Below are 18,421 nucleotides of genomic sequence, written 5' to 3'. Positions count from 1 at the left end.
GGGAGTTCTGCCCCAGCTACTTGATCCTGGAGATGCTGGAAGCATGGCTCGGGTGGAGTTTTGTGTTTCTCCTACATGGTAGCCACTGGAATGATTCAATGGATTAGTTTTCCAAAGCAATGTGGCTTATAGACCCTGGTCTTGGTGTAAGCACGTGCTACTTCCATGGACTTACCTTGCAGCTGGGGGAAGTGTCTGATGGAAGGAGGCTTGTCCTGAGATACCCAACCACAGCTTGGTGCATCCCCACTCCTCTGCCTCCTCCATCCCACTCCAGGAAAATACAGGTTTGTCTTGTGTGCTGGCAGACTGGGGCTACTTATGAAAAACTCAGAAATTAATTTACCTGCTTGATATTGAGAGGCTGTCCCCACCCTGCCTTGGTCAGTGGGGAAAGCCCATGTTGGTGGAGACGGCTGGGCTGTGTGAGGCGGGACAGCCGGCTGCGCGGTCACAGCGCGTCCCCTCTGACCACAGAAGTGACTCAGCGAGGGCAGGGGGACAGGCCAAGGCTGCTCACGGGAGGTTGGAGCAGTGGCAAGTTCAGCGTTGAGGCACTCAGCAGTGAGTCTTTGTGATCTTGTCAGATGAGCCTGGCAGGAGATGATTACACTTGATGTGTGCTCAGCTGCCGTCACCGAGCCACCAGGCTTTTCCTTTCATGTATTGGCCACTCCTTGGCATTTCTTCCATCTGCAGGCCTCTGGTGACTTCCTGTTGGTGATTAATTTGTTTCTCTTGGTTACTATCGGATGAATAGTCAAACCTGGACTCTATTTTCCTCCCCAAATCAACACAGTAGACAGGCAAAGATTTTTCGACCTTCTTGACCCAATTACTCATTCTAATAAAAATGTAGAGATAAAATGACTTGATTTAAAAAGTGAAGAAATTAAAACTCTAATGAAAGGCACATCTGGCAGTAAAGAGGAAGGGAGGGATGTTGTCAGGCAGCCTGCAATATGTGCATGTATCCACCATGTATTACATGAATTTTTTGTGAGATGCTCACTGAATTTTTAGACACCAACAGCAAAGGGCTGGGCCTCTGCCTTGGCAGTCCCAGGCTTCCTTCTGAGTCTGCAGAAAGCAATGGGTGCTCAGGCTGTCCTATTTTAGACATCTGCTTTAGATGGGGTGACTCATGCCCCAGGCTCCAGGGGCTGTATTAATTACCTCTCCATTAACTGTGAAGCACAGCCACTGCAGATAGGGCAGACAGAGCTGTCTCTGCTCAGGCTGTGTGGCACACACCTCCCAGGGACCCGCACCACAAGGTCAGGCCACTTGTTAGATGGCGAACACAGACCCCGGTTGTGGGGTATGGAGCAATTCTGGCAAGCCAGCCCTGTGCCATTGGTGAGGTTTTACAGATAAATAGGTTTCAGGCATTAAGAGCATGAAGGCTGGTCGTGCCGCACTGCCATGTTCCCACCAGTTGCTCTGCGGTCAGGTCAGGACTTTGTCCTGACAGCACTGCAGCAAAAATAAAAAATTGTTTATGTTTCCCTGGCAGTCTTCTCTCTGCTTGCTTGGGTCCTGGCAAAATGCCCATCCTCTCTCAGCCATCATATATTTGGGTTAGCAGTCAGCTTACAAGTGACTGTTCCCATCTGTCTCTGCAGCAAGCTATTAACATTTAATGGGTTGTGCTAAGAACCTTTTCTTCATTCAGACATTTCCTTCAGTGATAATTTGGCTGTATGATTTATTTGGATTTTTTGGTGACCTGCTCTCCCAGTCTGAAAAAAAAAAAAGCTGCACCCCTAGTTAGGTGTTTGGAGGAGCAGAGAGTTACTGGGTGTTGACGACTCTAAACTACATTTATTTGTTAGATAAAGGCAGTAACAGAGACGCACATAAAGCTGGAATGGCCTGGACTGGATCCACCCTGACCTCCCACAGAATTAGCACCTCACTACAGTTAGGAATATTTTGGTTTCAATTTATTTCACCATGGCTACAAAAGTCACATTCCTGTTTGCAGACAGTCCATGGAAACTCATTGCCTGTTTCCTGACAACCTTTAGGACGGAGATAGAGCTGACTGTTCTGGCGTCATTGTCCCTTCCCTTCCCTTAGAGACGCTGGGATAAATATTTATTGCTCTGGAGTTCTCATTCATGTCAGTGAGTCCTTGGCATGACAAAACATAAATGGGGTTAGCTCACACCGTGATGATCCTGGCATGACTAAAAAGCAAGCTGAAGAAGTTTATGTCCAGGCATGTAGTAAGGGAGCCAGAAGCTCAGTGTAGTCCCTTCTGGTGAAGAGCTGAAGTCCAGGACAATGTTCTCTGACCTGCAGGCACCCTGTAAAATGATCTGTGGTGCTGGCAGCCCTCCCAGATGGGTGCTGAGCTCTGTGATGCTTGGCATTTTCCTGAGAGCCATTGCAGGACTATGACTGAGAAATTCCAGATAACGCAGGCTTTCCAGATGAAAAATGTCATCGGGTACAACATGCACCCTGGAAGAATGGAGAGGAGAAAAAACAGTGACAGGGTGACACTGTCTATCACCTGTCCGGAACCCACCTGACACTTTGTGATCCTTTTTACAGTGCTTTTCCTTATGACATTAATCCTGTGTTGCATAGAAATCAATCTGGTGCCCAGAAATGTTATGTGATTATATATAGTCTACTTGTATTTTAAATAAAGCCATTGCCAGTTTGGCACAGATCTGATGTTAAGTATTATAAAAACACCATCCCACCCGCATCTCGGCGTGGTCCTTCATTGAGAGTCTGTTTATTCTGACCTGCTAAATGCACTGTCACTCCCCATAGCTGTTCCTGGAGCTCATCTCAAGAGCAGCACAGTTCTTCCCATTCCCACCTCAGTTGACACCTGCAGTGCAGCCGAGGAAGTGGGAAGCCTCTGAGGACTTATCCTGCGATTCCTCTTGCCTGGGCCATATTGCCCCTGTACTGTGGACCCTTGGCATAACTCTGACAGTGTTCAGGCTTTAAACTGAACCCGCTTCCTGCCCCTTCCCACTGAATGAGCAGTGTTTCCTTGTGCATGGTTGTTAAAGATCCCATAAACAAAGTCCACATAAAGTATTCATAAATTATTAAATAGCAGCTCTGTTTTCATCAGGCTACAATATCCTTTACTGCGATATGGTCTTCATTTAGGTTTATGTTAGTTTATTCCCTCCTCTGCTTGCAGGGGTTGCAGAGGAGGTGGGCACAGCACCCGGTCCTCATCAGTGTTTTCAATCCAGCCCTGCTGGGGAGTGATGTTTTATGCTGCCAAACCCCATCTCCATGCAGAAACGCAGCTCCTCAAAAGTAATTTGTGATACAGCCTTTCAGCTGCCTGATACAATTCTGTTATATGCTGACATTTTATTTCAGTAGCACTTTGATCATACAGGTCAAGTGTGTTTTAAAGACAATGCCTGCATCATTAGCAACAGAAAATCATTGAAGCTTAGGCTGGAGTGACAGACAGCAGGACCAAGGGCTCTGTGTAAATAGGGTGGCTTTTGAGTACAGGCACTAGCATTTAGATCTTGGAAACGGTGTTAAAAAATTAGATGTATTTCTCGTAATCTCATCTGTTCATTCCCTCCTCCTGTTACCCCAAGGTTGAGCTATACAGGTAGGAAATACCAAGCTATCGAACTGGCTGCCATCAGTGTCGTTGGAAGGCGTTTAATTAACACAACGTGCAAGCTTAGCTGGGAACTTGAGTGTCAGGTGGGGATGTTTCTTCCAGCATATGGATGCTCATGATGCAGGTTTGGCAGATTAAGTCGTGCCCTTCTTGTTTCGTAGAGCCCAGCTCCAGTTCTGCTCTCAATAACACTGTGTTGTCCCAGAATCTGTCCTCTGAAATTCCCCTGTAATGTGTTGTCTTTAAAATAGTCCTTAGATCCTTTCACCTGATCCCTTGTCCTGCATTTTGAGAGCATGTAACTGTGTTAGTGGGCAGAACAGGATAACCAAACCCTGGAGCAGTGACTGTGACGCCTGAGAAGGAACCAACAACTAGACCTTCCTTTCTCGAGCCAGGTTTGCAGGGAAAATATCTTCTGAGCAAATCCTCTACCAAGTAACTGCAGTAAGGACTGTGCATGCCTTGAACACTTACAATTCCCATGTTAACTGTATACTGCTATTCTCTTTACTCAGAGCACAGATAAGTGAAGAACTCAAGGAACTTATCCTACGCATGCTCGATAAAAACCCAGAAAGAAGGATAACAGTCCCTGAAATTAAGGTAAATTGGACATCGGTATTAGTCTTTTGTCTCAGCTGATTTTGTTGTTCCTTCGGTACCTTCTCATGAGGCAGAGTTGTTCTTGGTGTTTGTTTTGGGAGCTTTCTCTGGCATGCCGCCTCGGAGAGTGCTCATTTTGCAGCATGTAACAGCTCTGTCACTGCTGCTTGCTTGGGGAATATTTACAAAAGCTTTCTTGTTTACTTATTTAAATTAAAATCACTCAAACTGACTGAGCCTCAGTGAATTCCCAGAAGAATCAACATTGTCATGGGGACTGCTAGCTGCAGAGCTGTCAGTGCTGTCAGTGTTGGACCTGTGTTATGGGAGCTGGAAGTGTGTTCCTCCTCTGGTGCTTGCAAGGTCAATGGCCTCAAGGCAGCACATTTGTTTCTGTCAGCATTACTTACTAATAGAAAGAAAGGGTAGGCTTGGTAGAGCACAATGCTTCACAGGGTTTGGCTTCATTCTGGTTTTGGATGGGCTTTCTGTCCTCCTGTCACCCATCACCGAGGCCTCGGACCTGCTGGAGGATCTTAAGATTTCCACAGAGATCCATCAGCATCCTCTGCAGGCATGCCACTCGCTTTGTCTCAGACCAACACCAGCATATTTACCACCAAAGCTGACAGTAGGAAGGTTGAGCCTCAAGAAAAAATGTGACGTTCCTTTCATCCATGCCCGGGAGGCCACAGCCAGTCATGGTGGGAAGTCCTTTGGAGCTGTATTTAAGCGTTTTGCTTGGTAGCTCTCGCAGGCATTTCATGTGGAAACCCATGTCCTGTAAGACCCCTTGGGGAGAAGAGCAGAGCTGGGTGCCGGATCTTATCCCTGGCTGTGCACTGAAGGTGCTTGCTGCGCTTGAGGACTTGTGTTCGATGCTGAAAGAGCATGTGTGTCTATGCCAGGCTGGGCTCTGGGCTCAGCCCAGGGCTTTGAACACAGCTTTCCTCGTGTTCACAACCAAGGAAACCATCCCATGAGAGAGAAGCAGTAGAAAAATGGCAGCTTTCCTCTGCTGTTCCCACAAGTAAGATGATGGCTGAGCAGCTTCTTGGCAGAGGTGGCTGTGGAGTGACTGCCACCATCACTGAAGGCCCTGGCCAGAGGAATCCAGCCCACAGAGCACAGGAGAGCCTGACGTGCAGCTGATGCAGTCCTGGTGGGGAGATGGCACACTCCCTCTATTTGTATTCACAGACAAATCCCAAGGAGCTTTTTCACTCTGCAGTAACATATAGCAGGCCATGCAGCATCGGGGCTCCAGTCTTGGCTTCTTGCATAGTCAGACGTTTCTAAGTGGCTGCTCCAGGACATCTCCTCCTCCTTCCCTTTTTGTTTTTCCCCTGTTTTCATACTCTTCTTTCTCTTTCATGTTTCTTACATGTAAGATAAAATCCTGACAAGGCTGCAAATGTTCTTCTGCTGGCAGCATTAGCTCCATGCTGTGTCTTATAAGTGGTCATTTATCACTGTGATAGATCTGTGATGTCTACATTGAAGATAAACATGGCAAGAGTTGGAAGGAGATGGTAAAATTATATAAGGGGGTTAGGCTGGACAAATATCTTAACTGCTTTGCCCAACTGGGTTTGGAACTACTGTTCACCATCAAAATAAATCAAGTAAATAATTCTGTATGAGGAACACTGAACATATGGCTCGACAGAGTCCTCTTCCCTAGCTGAAAGGTTCGCAAGCCCCAGGCAGGCTGCAGGGCTTCGTGCACTGGTTTCACTTAAGGCTGGACATGGTGATGTGCCTTTGAAAAGAGTTGTTATAAGCACAATTAATGATCTTTGGAAAACACAACTTAATTAAATGCTGTAAAGCAGCTCATCACTAAACCCTTGGAGACCACTCTGGACACCTGCATACAACTCATTGGGATGGCAGTAGGCAGTGAGCATCCATCCTAATTAAACTCCTCGTCCTGGAGCATTTCTGGCAGTGACATTGGATGATGCTCTCCCGGACAGGCAAAACGTCCAGCCCTGGATGTTGGTGGCAGAGACCTTTACCCCATCCTGTTCTCAACTCCCTCCCTCAGCAGCAACATGGAGGGATGGTGGGAAACTGCCTTCCCTCTCCTTTGTGGGTGTGTGGGGGTTTACATGGTGCCCAGGTGGCAAGGTGTGTTATTTTGCCTCTTATGTAGGTGGGAGGCCACTGCAGTAGCACGAGGCCTCAGTGTTCAGATGCAAGTACTCCATTTTAAGCACCTCAACCCTTGTTTGTGCAGATTTGTAAGTGATCTCGATTCTCTCAGGTAGCGAGCACACGTAATCCTAGATGAAATGGATGCATAGGAGAAAAAAAGATGAAAATGCTTTGGATTAACTCATTTTCAAAGCCTTTCAAGCTTGATTCAGAGGGTGCTGGGCTCCTCCAAGGTGCCAGACAGTGCCAGTGGGTGCGACAGCACCAGGCATTAGGGGATGCCATCTAACCAGCTGCCAGATTGCAGCCATTTCCAAGGGAGCTGGTTGAAGCACATCACTGGAGATGGAACATGGAGCAGTGCTAACAGCTTACCCCCCTTAATCAGTCCTGTGCCCCTGTTTTCCTCCCGTCACTGGCACCATAGCGCTCTGCTGTAGATGGGAGAGCTGTCTCAGCGTTCTTCCCCACGCAGGTGCATCCGTGGCTAACCAAGGGTGGCGAGGAGCCCCTGCCGCTGGAGGAGGAGCATTGCACAGTGGTGGAGGTGACCGAGGAGGAGGTGAAGAACTCAGTGAAGACGATTCCGAGTTTGCCAGCTGTGGTATGTATAAACCACAACCACATCCTGTGCATGGGTAAAGAGCATGGTACTTGCTGAAGCTTTCAACTGATGGAGGAGGTTTGGAAAGGGTACCTATGGGCTCCTGGTATGAAAAGCTTGGCCTTTCAGCCCAGTGTGAACTTTCTGTGTCTCTGAGTACTGCAGCAGCCTGACTCTGCAGGGCCTGACTGCGTGAGCAGTCCTGTTTATGTCTGGCTGCTTTCATAAGAGCTGTAGGGTCACACCCCAAAGTGTCTGGCATCAGACATTCCAAAACACCAGAAGCATCCCAGGTGTGTTTTGTTTTATTAATCTAAGAGGTTCCTAAGACACCTCATTTGGATGCTTAGAATGAAGGCTCCAAACCTGGAGGTGTGACCTGGCCAGAGAAGCAGGGAGAGGACAGATGCATGTGCCTGCCAGCCTCGGGGACTGCAAGTGGGTGTTGAGGGCACTCTCAGCAGTTTGTGTATAGCCAGCTGGAGCTCTGCTATGGGCAGTTACTACAATGCGGGTGCCTTTAGGGGGCTCCTCTTGGGGAAAGAGGTGCTGAGCACAACAAGGACCTGTTTTCACAGTTCTTGTGATGTTGACATAGACACCTGCCCCAACAGCCAGCTGTGGGAGTTAAAACCATCTTTTCCCCTTGATAGCAGGATCTTTGCCTTTGAACCCACAGGAGCTAGCATCAGCCTGCAGGCAGTAGTGCCTGCCTGGGAGGATGGCCCAGGAGACCTGTGGCACTTCCCCCTCATGGGCTTGGACCACCACGAGTGGCCAGCAGTGGTCAGCAGCACCTGCTTTGCCTCTGGCATCCAGAGGAGCTCACCGCACAAGGGAGTGGCGTTGTCACTGCCTGAAAGTCAAATAGTTGTTCTGTGGGTTCCTTTAGTTCATGCTCTATCTGTAATGCTGTTAAATGTGTGTTGAGTTGTTGAAGAAGCTGTTGTCAGAGTCCTCTGAACTAGCTTCAAGGAGTCAGTCCTGCAGTTCTCGCTAATCAGTTTTTCTTTCTCAAAGATCCTAGTGAAGGCCATGCTAAGAAAACGTTCCTTTGGAAATCCATTCGAGGCTCAGACGAGGCGGGAGGAGAGGTCCATGTCTGCACCAGGGAACTTACTGATGTATGTATACACAGCCTTTCCGGGCTCTGCTGCACGTGCAGAGTAAAGGTGTGTGGGGAGGGTGAAGGAAGCAGTTTGCAAATGTTTGTGTAGCATTTAAGGGTGAAACTCCCTTCTAAATCAAACACTCAAGGTAAAATCTACCTCAAGTCCTCTAGGATTAAAATAAAATGCATTAAAGCAGCCTAAATAGTTGCAGTTCTCGCTGTAAGGTGGGTTTGGCCTGAACACATGTACGGTCTGGTTTTTAACCTGTTAGTTTATAATACACTGTGATCAAAGATCCATTAGAGATCGGTGAACTGAAATAAGTTTGAGTCTAGTCTAGATATGTATTGGAGGGTTTAATTCTTCACTCCTTTTTATGGACAACGAAAAAGGTGCCAGATGAGAAGTTTGAATGTTTTATAAACTCAAAATGAGATTATGTGGTTTGTCTCTGGTCCGGGGCCCAAGTCCAGGCAGAGACACCATGAACACACTTGGGCAGACAGTGGAGAACACTTTGACATTTTCATTTGAGAAAGCATACAGTGTTTTTTTCACGCTGCCAGCTATGAAATAGTGGAACGCATTGTAACGGGATATTTGGAGGCTGGATATAAATGGCTATATTAGGATTAAAAAGGGAATAGACAAATTAATGCCTGTTGGATTCATCAACAATTTTTAAATACAGTGGTCTGGATGTACAGGGGTAGTCGGAACATTTCTCTGTCCTTTATTTGATTTTTTACTCTTTCTCCCTCATTTTTGTTACCAGTCCCTTTTGGAGCCAGGATTCTGGGCCATTAGTCCAGTAAATAACAGCTAGACCGTTAGCCTGACCTGGGACAATTATTTTCATGTTTCCACCCCACAGGATCTGTAAGACTGTGGTTCACAACAAAGCTGTGTTGTCCCAAAATGATGCTTTTCCACTCAAAATCCCAGTACCATGGCTAGCAAACTCCCACGAGGGTGTGCTAAGAGTCTCACCACACCTTTGACAGTGCAGATGGAGTGTCTCTTTCACAGGTGTGTGGGGATTTAAGGGCTCAGCTCAATTAAGGATGCTAATGCTTTAGGGCCAACTGTGTATTGGAGACTTCAGTAAAGTCTTTGCCTTTGAGTTCAGGACCAGTTAGTATTAGACCCTGGGTTAACATTTAAACACCCCATACACCAGTGCTGCTGTGGGAACACAGATGAAGAGCATGGCAGTCACAGCTCCTTTGCCAGCTTAGCACAAGGGATTTGTCCTCATTGACTTCCCTTGGCTCACTGCCTTCCAAATTAGTTATTGCTAATTTGACACATGTCCCTGCCTATGTCTTCACTGTCCTTCCTGGTCGCTCTATAGCATTGCTCTGAGATGGGGAAACTTCTACTAAATTTGAAGAAAAACGTATTGTATGCTTCCCACTGTCCAGGACAGACAATTCAGAGCAAGGTAGGATTTATTTTCAAACCCTGCCTGAATTGATATTTCAAGGCGGTCTCTTCTAATACCCTGAGCCTGTTTCCAAAAGGGACCTGTTCCCTTCCACCTTCATCTGGGATGCTTGAAAGCCCCTGTCGTTAACCACCTGGTGGGAAAACTTCATGAGCCTCCATGCTGTGCCTGGTTCCTGCCTGGAGTCAGGTGCTGCTTTATCTGCTCAGAATAAGTAAAGTTTGTTAATCTATAGCTGTGTAGTTTCTGATTAGCCACATTATCAATGTCTAATCCATTTTTAAACCTTTTTAGGCCTTCAGGATGAACTGTAAGCCTCCACTTTTGTTTGTCTCCTTCCTAAAGTTGCTAGTCATATTATTTTCAACTTATGCAAAACCAGCATCTTTCCCTGTCTACTAATTTCAGCCCCATGTTTGCATTCAGGCTCCTTGTACAGGACTGAAAGGTTTTTGAAAACCATGTATAATTTCCACTGTTGTTTTGCTGTGCCCAGCGCTCTGGGTTTACAGAAACATGTCAGGTCAGTCTAAGAGCTTAAAAATCAAAAGAGAAAAAGTGAACGGTCTTCGGATGTGCCAGTTCTCCACTGCACTAATCACTTCATTTCTCAGTCTCATGCCATCAGTGACAACTTTTAGCAGTAACAGTTGACTTTATCCTAAGTTAATTCATGCACAACTGGAGCTTTGAGAACCCATCTTGAAACCCTTCTGTTTAAAAGAAAGACATTGGCTAAATCTCTCCAACATATAGTGTTATATATTAAACACTACAGCAGGGATGCTTTTTTAAGGGATGGGGATTATTATTTCAAACGTTGAAAAATGTTAAACTGGTTGAATCTAATGAAAATCACTTCTAACTTAAATAGATTTGTTGCATCTAATGACATTGATTTTAAGTGAACTGAGTCTAAATGGGAATGTTTCTTGTTCAGTGAGTTATCTCTTGATTACAGTGTTATCTCCACAGGGGCAAACAGAGCTGGACACTAAACCCATCTAGTTCTTAATTCCTAGTGGGTGGTTCTCTAGTAAAAATACCCTTAATACAGATATAAGATAGAACAGCAGTGAAATGTTATGAATAGCACTGTATTAGTTAAAACAGGTTTTGAGTAAGTGTGGATGACTGCAGCTTTCTAGGTCCAAGCAGGAGCAGATATTGTTGTTCTAGCATAAAGGCTCTGGACAATTCCTTCATGTCAGACACTGCTTCCACCCCTGGAGTTGGAGAGGGGACCCCAAAAGTGGGACTTATCAGCAGGGTAGTGCCTGCAGCCATTGCTGCTCTCTGGACACGCTGCTCTGTGGTTGCCTGCAAGGAGCTGAGCAAAAAATGAGCCATAAGTTCTCAAGCTCTCCACCACAGAGCTGCTTCTCCCCAGTGACAGTGTCTTTAGAGAGATAAATCAGCTTTTGTCGTATTGTATCTCCTAGTTATAGGTAGAAAATAACTTGTTGTGTTTCTGTGTAAGAAAGAAGAAAAGCAATTAGAAAACTCCAGTTTCACATTCAATTTATTTAATTAGGCTGCATGTGAAATTGCCAGAGCCCCACTCACTGCTGCTTCAAGCATCTTAACATCTGTGCCCATACTGAGAATGTATTTTGCAGGAAATCCTCTGACAGCTGAGCCTGCTTTCTCGTATTTGATGCCCAATTGATGGTTCTTAAAATGGATCTGTCCTTTAAGCTCACTCTTTGGGATTTGGAGAGGAGGAAACTAAATCATGCGGTTAAATCTTTTTTTAATTTCTCCCCTGCATTACCTATTCACAGTGTTCTGGGCTCTGTTCTTGGAAATGCTTCGTACAGAAGCTGCATGTGTAGAAGTCTTTGTGATAGCAGGAGGTCTTTCATGTTTGCCGCAGCCTTTGTTCCTTTAGAGGACACCATTAAGATGCTGGTGACTTGAAATGGTTTGTAAATTAGTACTGGGAGGAAAGAGGGCTTTTTTAGCTCTCCTTAGATCTGGAAGAAGCAAATCCTCTCCTGGGTGTTATATATTGCTTTAATAGCACAGAAAAGTTAAAAAGGCAGCTGTTAAAATGGCAGGCACATTCAGCAGGTAGAAGGGAACTAAAATGAAGATGCTCTGCTTAGCAGTTCTTGTTTTGCAATGGCTGCCTCTCCCACGAGAGCACTTCCCCACACCTCGAAGCCATGTGTGAGTGCTCCTGGCTTTCTCTTTACCCTGCGAGCTGCGTGGGGGCTGCGGCTGGGGGGCTGCGTGGCACCGGGTCCTGCCTTTAAAGCTTGCAGGATCTCCCACAAATGCAGCGATTCACTGAGCCTTGCAGATCCTGCGCACCATGGCCAGGTTCAACCTGTCTTTAATGGTGGCTGCAGAACCAATCTAATTTTTCCAGTTGCAGAGTATTTTTTTAAACCGAGCTGTTTAGTGCTCACAGCTAAGTTCTGAGTTTGTTAGCAGTGTTTGCTACATTTCTTCTGCCTGCTTCAGATTTCTCCTAATTGAGTCAGCACGGGCTTCACCACATTTTATTACTCTCATTTATTGCAACTACTACCTATCAAATTAATTGCTGTGTTTTGACAGACCCAATTTACTTTTCCATTATGCCTGCTATTACTATTGATGAAATGTGGTTGTCAGCTCCTGTATGGGGGATCAGTCTGTATTTAGAAAGCCTACCCTGTTTCCAGCCTTCCCAAAAAGAGAGCAAAAGAGCCGTCACTGCCCTTAGGGCCATACTGTCGTGTAGGCTAGACATGAGGAAGGTGGGGGAAGAAGGAGCAAAAAAGTGACTGACCCAAGTCTCCAAGCAGAAACAGCTTCTCCCAACGCAGCCCAGAGGTACCTGCCTCCTGGGGGCTCTGTGCTGAAAGTCCCAGGGCGTAGTGCCATAGGGCTGCTCCAAAGCAGGCTGCAGAGATCCCCGGGGCAGCCAGGCTTACAGCATCAGCTCTGACAAGCACTTCTATCTCATCATAAGCCAGTGCTGCCACCACCACCACCGGGGTAACTCCAGCCCCGTTCCCACAGGTGAAACCACAGGACACCCCGTGGTGCGTACATACCTTCTGTATTCTCTCTCTCGAGCAGGGGCACGCTTACTCCTAACAGCTGAGGTACTAGTCCCTACAGGTGGAGAGCAGGACGTATCCTCCTTGAATTGCTGGAACTGTCAGGACTTGGTCTTTGCTAGAGCTCGGGGTCTGTCTCTCCAGTCTCAGGAAGATTTTGGATAGGTACCACATAGATGCTGTCAGAACAGAGTCAAACCCAACCAAAAGCTGTACCAATTTTCACTGCAAAGAGAGAACGGCATGTCTGGTAGGAAGAGCCAAGCCCCGCGGCGCAGGTAGGTATCCTCATCGTCCACCTAAGGATTTGTGGCATCAACTGTGGCACAGGATTTTCCTCTGGCAAAGACCCACGGTCAGCAGGACCCTGCAGTGAGGTCCCAGCACTTGTGTGGCTCTGCCTGCGTTGAGCTCAGCTGCTGCACCCCCCATTGCACGTGGTGGCGATGCCGTGACAGTGATAGGACACGAGGCCTCCGGAGGTGCCGGAGTGCATGGCCCAGGGCAGCACAGCTGGACACCAGCAGCATGCTGGAAGCCATCTGGAGCCTTCAGCAGTGGTAGGGCTGGAGTGGGTTTGTACCAGTGCTTGTCTCATCTGTCCTTCAGGCTGCAAGTAAACAAGACTGATGTGTCGTCCTCCATTTCACTCTGCTCGCTAGGCTTGTTAGGTACAGAAATATAAGCTCCTTTGCCTGCTGCCATCATCTTCATGATCACTTTCTTCCTTTGTCTCATTGTTTTGCTCTCAGGGACAGACTCCTCTTAAATACATCTGCATGTTTGCATCCATCTTTAAGGTAATTCAGTGTTTGTGTTTCCCCTGGGTGCTGTAGAAACGTGTGTCCTCTCCTCAGCCTGTGTGATTTGTGTGGTAGTGAGAGCATTTGGCTCCATCCTTCCTTCCTGTAGGAGCAATTTTACTGCAGTAATTCTGTGTGTGTGACACTAATGTTTATGTATGCTTTTTTTTATTATTATTATTTGTGGTTCTTTGGCATTTCAGCCTTCTTTGGGGAGGGAGGGGTGAAAAAAGCCAGTTGGGTTTTAGCAAGAACTGCTGCTCAGCACAACAATCTCGTAGGCTATAGCTACAGATTTTGAAAAAGGCTGAGCTTTGTAATTTGGGCTCAGGTTTAATATTTAGTGGTTATGCAAATGAAATAGAGCTAGAGCCGTCTCTTCTCCAGCTGCTCTGCCACTCCCGTGCGCTTCTGTCTCTGATGCTGTGCTGGGAGGGCTCTGGGCTAACCGAAATCAGGCTCTCTGTGTGACCACCCACCCCCCTCAGCCGGGACTTCATTAAAACGGTCATTTGTCTGCACAGACCCTTCTAGGAAGCTCTTGATCCAATTAATTCTGTTAAATAACAAAATAACATTTAATGCAAACTGCTTACAGACATCTCAGTGTGAAGTCTCAGGATCTAGTGCTTAGGCAGGATGCAGCCTCCACCTGGATCTGGGGAGACCTGGTAGTGCTCAGAGACCAGGGAACAGCCACATGCTGCTCAGTACCTTTGAGAGCAGCCTCACGACTCTGGAGACTGGCTGGCCTGGTTTACTGCTCCCAGGCGAATGGGTGAGCTGGAGTGAGGATGCTGCCCGCTCCAAGTGAGGAAGGACTTGCAAAGATTCTCCAAAAATAGGAGAAGACAGGCGGAGGAGGATGGGGACTGACATGACACCATCGGTGACAGCTGATGCCACTGCCTGCTGCTACACTTCCCATAGAGAACTTTCCCAGAGAGGAAAGGGGACTTCACTAGCCTAGAGGAGGGCAGATTATTGGTATTTAATGGGGGCTCAGTGGAGGAATTAAGCACTTACCAGGAGTGTGTGTGTGTGTGTGTGTATGATGTGATTCAGCTCTTTGTAGGTTGTCCCACTTCATCCCTGTCCTGTGCTGCCTGTGTTTGAGGGGAAGAGCTGAGAGGCTCCTTCCTTGCTGGGCACAAAATACTGTGTAAATACTCAGGCTGTGATCCTCCTGCAGCTGCTGTGGTTAGCAGCGGCAGGGTCTCCTGGATAATTGCACAGGTTGGGCTTCACTCACTTGTGTTAAAAAACAGCAGAAATACAGTCTTGTTTCTTAAAAGAATTATTTGTTGGAGATTGATGTTCAGCCACAGGCCTCACAGCACGAGCCCTGGGTCCCATGCAGACTGCAGAGTGCTGATGCTGATCTCTGCCACCTTAGTGCAACCCGAGTTTAGCTGGTATTTGCCACTGTGCAGGTGTCAAACTGTTTTGTGTTGCACCCCTCTTGCCCTGCCGCAAGGTGCTGGGGGAGGCAGAGGCTGCTCGGGGCAGTGGGGGAGCACTGAGCACAGCCCAGGCACAGAGCAGGATGTGCTGGGCAGCTGCGGGCAGGGACCTGTGCTCTGCCGGAGAAAGGAGCCCCGGCTGATGTGTGGGGTCATCAGTCATCTAAAGAGGCTGGTGACAGGCACCAAAGATGCGGCTGTTCATCAGCCTCCCCCCTGGGGAAGTGGTCCATGCTCCAGGTTCAAGGTCAGGTTTATCACAGGGCTTTGCTGGAGCAAAGGGAGATGGGAACATGAATTTTGATCATTTCTGGTTTCTTCAAAAAATGGTGTAGAAAAGAGATCTGTGTGTGCTCTCAATGTTGTTCCCAGCAGACAATAACCCCAGAGCCCCAAACCCACACTTCCCAACGCTGTGAGCTCCAGGCACGTGCAGGAGTGCTGACTCTCCCCTGCCGTCCTCGCAGGCTGGTTGTGATGCAGCCAGGCTGGCTTGAGCGAGGCCAGACACCCTGGGAGGCAGCATCACCTCCTCTACACTCGCTATCATCACATCTTCATGATGGAGAAACATCCATGGGTTCAAGTCATGTGTCAGCTGTGGGGTGTTGTGAGTGGCACCTGGAGGTGTCACGTTTTTTCCCTTCAGCCCAGAGTAGTGACAGCTTTCTCTGGTCAGAGCTGAGTCAGGGACTGTGTTACGGATGGCCAGCAGGATGTTACTCCTCAGGGATGCCCCCAAGTGCAGGGCTGCTGTGTACGTGTCTGCCAGCACAGCTGAGGCTTGGCCCAGGCTTTGTCAAACTGGCTCGTTCACCTCAGAGCCTGTAGAATCCCCCAGCCCGAGCCAGCAAAATGTTCCATCAGCCTAAATGTCTCCGCTCACACTTGAGAGTGATGCCCTAAGCAGCTCCGAGCCTGCCTCCCCACTGGCATGTCCCATCCCACAACAGCAAAGCTCAAGTCTTTTGCGTAGCAAGACACTGAAAATTAAGAGTGGGGCAACAGGATTGAAGGTATCATGGCGTAGGTACAATGCAAGTAAGTTACTTTGGCTGTGTTTTGGGGACTGCCGCTCTTGGGCTGAGCAATTTTGGGGACCAAACTCACAGAAACTGAAATCAAACAGCTCTTGTGTAGGGAAAACTGGGTTCTGGTAGAAGCATTCAGTTTTTATTGATATTTACAGTGGGATTTGGAGAAGCAGTTATGGCATCAAGCCATCACTGTTCTTTAGAAAAAAAAAAAAAAAAAAAAAAGATTAAAGAAGTGCAAACCAGAACTCCCTAAATACAAACTAGATCATTTGGAAACATTGCTACTGCTCTGCAAGAGTTTCTCCAAGAACCAGATGCCTCCTTGTGATGCTGCAGCCAGGAGAAGGGCATTCAGGGAAGCACAAAGCCCAGTCTTCAGGGTGCAGAGACCAAGCAAGAGTCTGGGCACACGCTGCAGAGCACTGCAGTGCATTGAGCAGGGATACTGCTGAGCTGTTTACGTGGTACCACAACAGCAGGCTGGTTCATTGCTGTTCCCTCTTAATATTGATGTGTTGACCTGGGTTGCCTGTTGGAAATAAACCCTCCGCTTTTTTTCTCCCATTGCTATGTGCCTATAATCTCTTTATTTCCTTGCCATTCATGTAGAAAACAAGGGAGCAGAGAAGGAGGCCGGGATCCGGAGCTGCCCGACGTGTGTGAAGACGAAGCCACGTCCTGAAGCCACCTGGCTGCCGCAGGCTGGTCGCTCACGTGCTGCTGCTGTTGTGCCCATCGTGGTGTTGTCTAGCGCACATCTGCCCTCATCACCAAGTCCAGGGCCTGCAAAGTGAGAAAAACAAAACCAAACCAAACCCAAAAACCCCAAAACGGACCAACTCAGAAAACCAGAAAAGAGGAACAGAGCAGCAATAAGGAGAAGAGTGAGTCCTCGGGCAGCACGGCTGGCAGAGGGCTGGCTCAGCCTCGTGGACGGCTGCGTTCCTCGTGCAAGGTGTCCGTGTGCTCCTCCATGTGTGCCTTGCTCTCCACTTGTGCTTCACGTGTGGGCTTTGTAGTTGGGTGTCTTGGCCGATGAATGTGGTTTTATTTGTAACGCAGCAAACCAAACATTGTCTCAGGGGTTATTTGCCCCAGAGGCTTTTTTCCTTGCTTTTTTGCATTCTCTATTTGAAGCATCAGGAAAAAAAAAAAATTACATCAGAGCCAGGTTTTGTATCAGAGTGCAACTGTTTTATCTAATGAACAGGGAAAGCACTTCTGTATATCAGGACACAGTCCTGCTTCTGTTGGAGCTGATGGCAAAATTTCTGTGAATATCAGTGAAGTGAGGATGAGGTCTTGCTTTTGGAGTGAACGCTGTCACTCTACGCCTTTCGCTCTTTTTTTCCTTCTCCTCTTATCCCTCAGTTTTGCACAGTGTAAATCCTGCCAGCATCGATGGCTTTAGTCAGGGCAGTGTCGTAGAATAGAAGAACCACACGATGTTCCCTGTAACATGCCATGAGCCTTTGAACGTCGTCAAGATCTGGGATACGCTGTGACACGGAAAGGCCCAGTGCACCGAAGCCATCTGCTAAGGAGTGTGCTCTTCCCAAAGAGCCTGACTGCACCCCACAAGCTGCACCCCTCCTGTGCACACAGGCGTTGTTCTCAGAGCTGAAAAGCAGGCAGGTTTGGGATTTATTTTATTTAAGGATAACTTCCTTTCCCTCACTCATCTCTTAGCTCCTTTAATATTATGTACCTGATGCTATTAAACTCTAATTTCCTGATAAATGACCCAAACTGGGAGAGCTCCCTAGGATGGAAAACATTGGTGGAGGATTTTTAGACTAAGAAAAGCTACAGAACACAAATGAGATCAAAACTTGATCTTTTGTTTTTTAAGGCTTTAATTTTTAATTTTATTTTAAGACTGTAATTTTTATGCACGTGCTGATGCTGCTATTTTATCCATAGATTGCTTCTAAATTTGAGATTAGAAGCTTCATCTCTACGGTTTGACAACAGGTGAGAGATTGCACTTAAAAGGGCAAATGCAGCTATTTCAGTGGCTGTTGACTATACAGACTGTGTGTATAATCAGGAATTTCACTCTTGCACTCAAAGAGTAAAAACCAGTGATATCAGTCCATCAAAATACATGTCAATATTTCCCCTTGAGCTTTACGGGGTCTGAATATGCCCCTGGAAAGCCAATGGGATTGGGTTCTTATTTTATAGTACTTAAATAAAGGACACGATTAAATTTGGTTCCTACATAATCTTACTGTCTTCTTTTAGGTTAATCCTGAGGGCTTGGGACTTTGTTCCCTGATTTTTTGTGTGAAAGGGACATGTGTACAAGGGTTGTTGGTAGTGACTGGTGCACTGGTGTTCCCGTTCTGTTTCCTGCAATGGAGTTTGGTGGTTCCCAGCATTTTCACAGCTGGGCTTTGCTGCCCATCCCCAGCCTGCTGCCTCCCCTTGTTCATCTTCAGCCCCCACAGTGAGGTGCCCAGAAGCAGTCCCCAGCCTGGGCTCTGCCGCACATCTCACCTGTAAATA

The 18,421-nt window shown here is 47.3% G+C and overlaps 1 protein-coding gene across 6 annotated transcripts in view; it reads left to right on the top strand.

Moving 5' to 3' along the window:
• CAMKK1 (calcium/calmodulin dependent protein kinase kinase 1) overlaps positions 1-18,133 on the top strand; it is a 102,048-nt gene extending 83,915 nt beyond the window's left edge. For 5 of the 6 annotated variants that reach the window (XM_026861569.1, XM_026861567.1, XM_026861570.1 and 2 more), the window contains exons 13-17: positions 4,144-4,231; positions 6,867-6,995; positions 8,016-8,119; positions 13,360-13,407; positions 16,520-18,133. In XM_026861569.1, the coding sequence (XP_026717370.1) occupies positions 4,144-4,231; positions 6,867-6,995; positions 8,016-8,119; positions 13,360-13,407; positions 16,520-16,592 (442 nt within the window). In that variant the 3' untranslated portion in view covers positions 16,593-18,133. The remainder of the gene's footprint in view (positions 1-4,143; positions 4,232-6,866; positions 6,996-8,015; positions 8,120-13,359; positions 13,408-16,519) is intronic. The other variant, XM_026861572.1, reaches the window with a different exon arrangement.
• The last annotated feature ends 288 nt before the right edge of the window (positions 18,134-18,421 follow it).

Source organism: Athene cunicularia (genome assembly GCF_003259725.1).
Source record: "Athene cunicularia isolate RWA chromosome 19 unlocalized genomic scaffold, athCun1 chr19_part1, whole genome shotgun sequence".
Classification (NCBI taxonomy): Eukaryota; Metazoa; Chordata; class Aves; order Strigiformes; family Strigidae; genus Athene; species Athene cunicularia.
The sequence above is the reverse complement of the archived record's forward strand: the minus strand, read 5'-3'. Positions and strand labels throughout refer to the sequence as shown.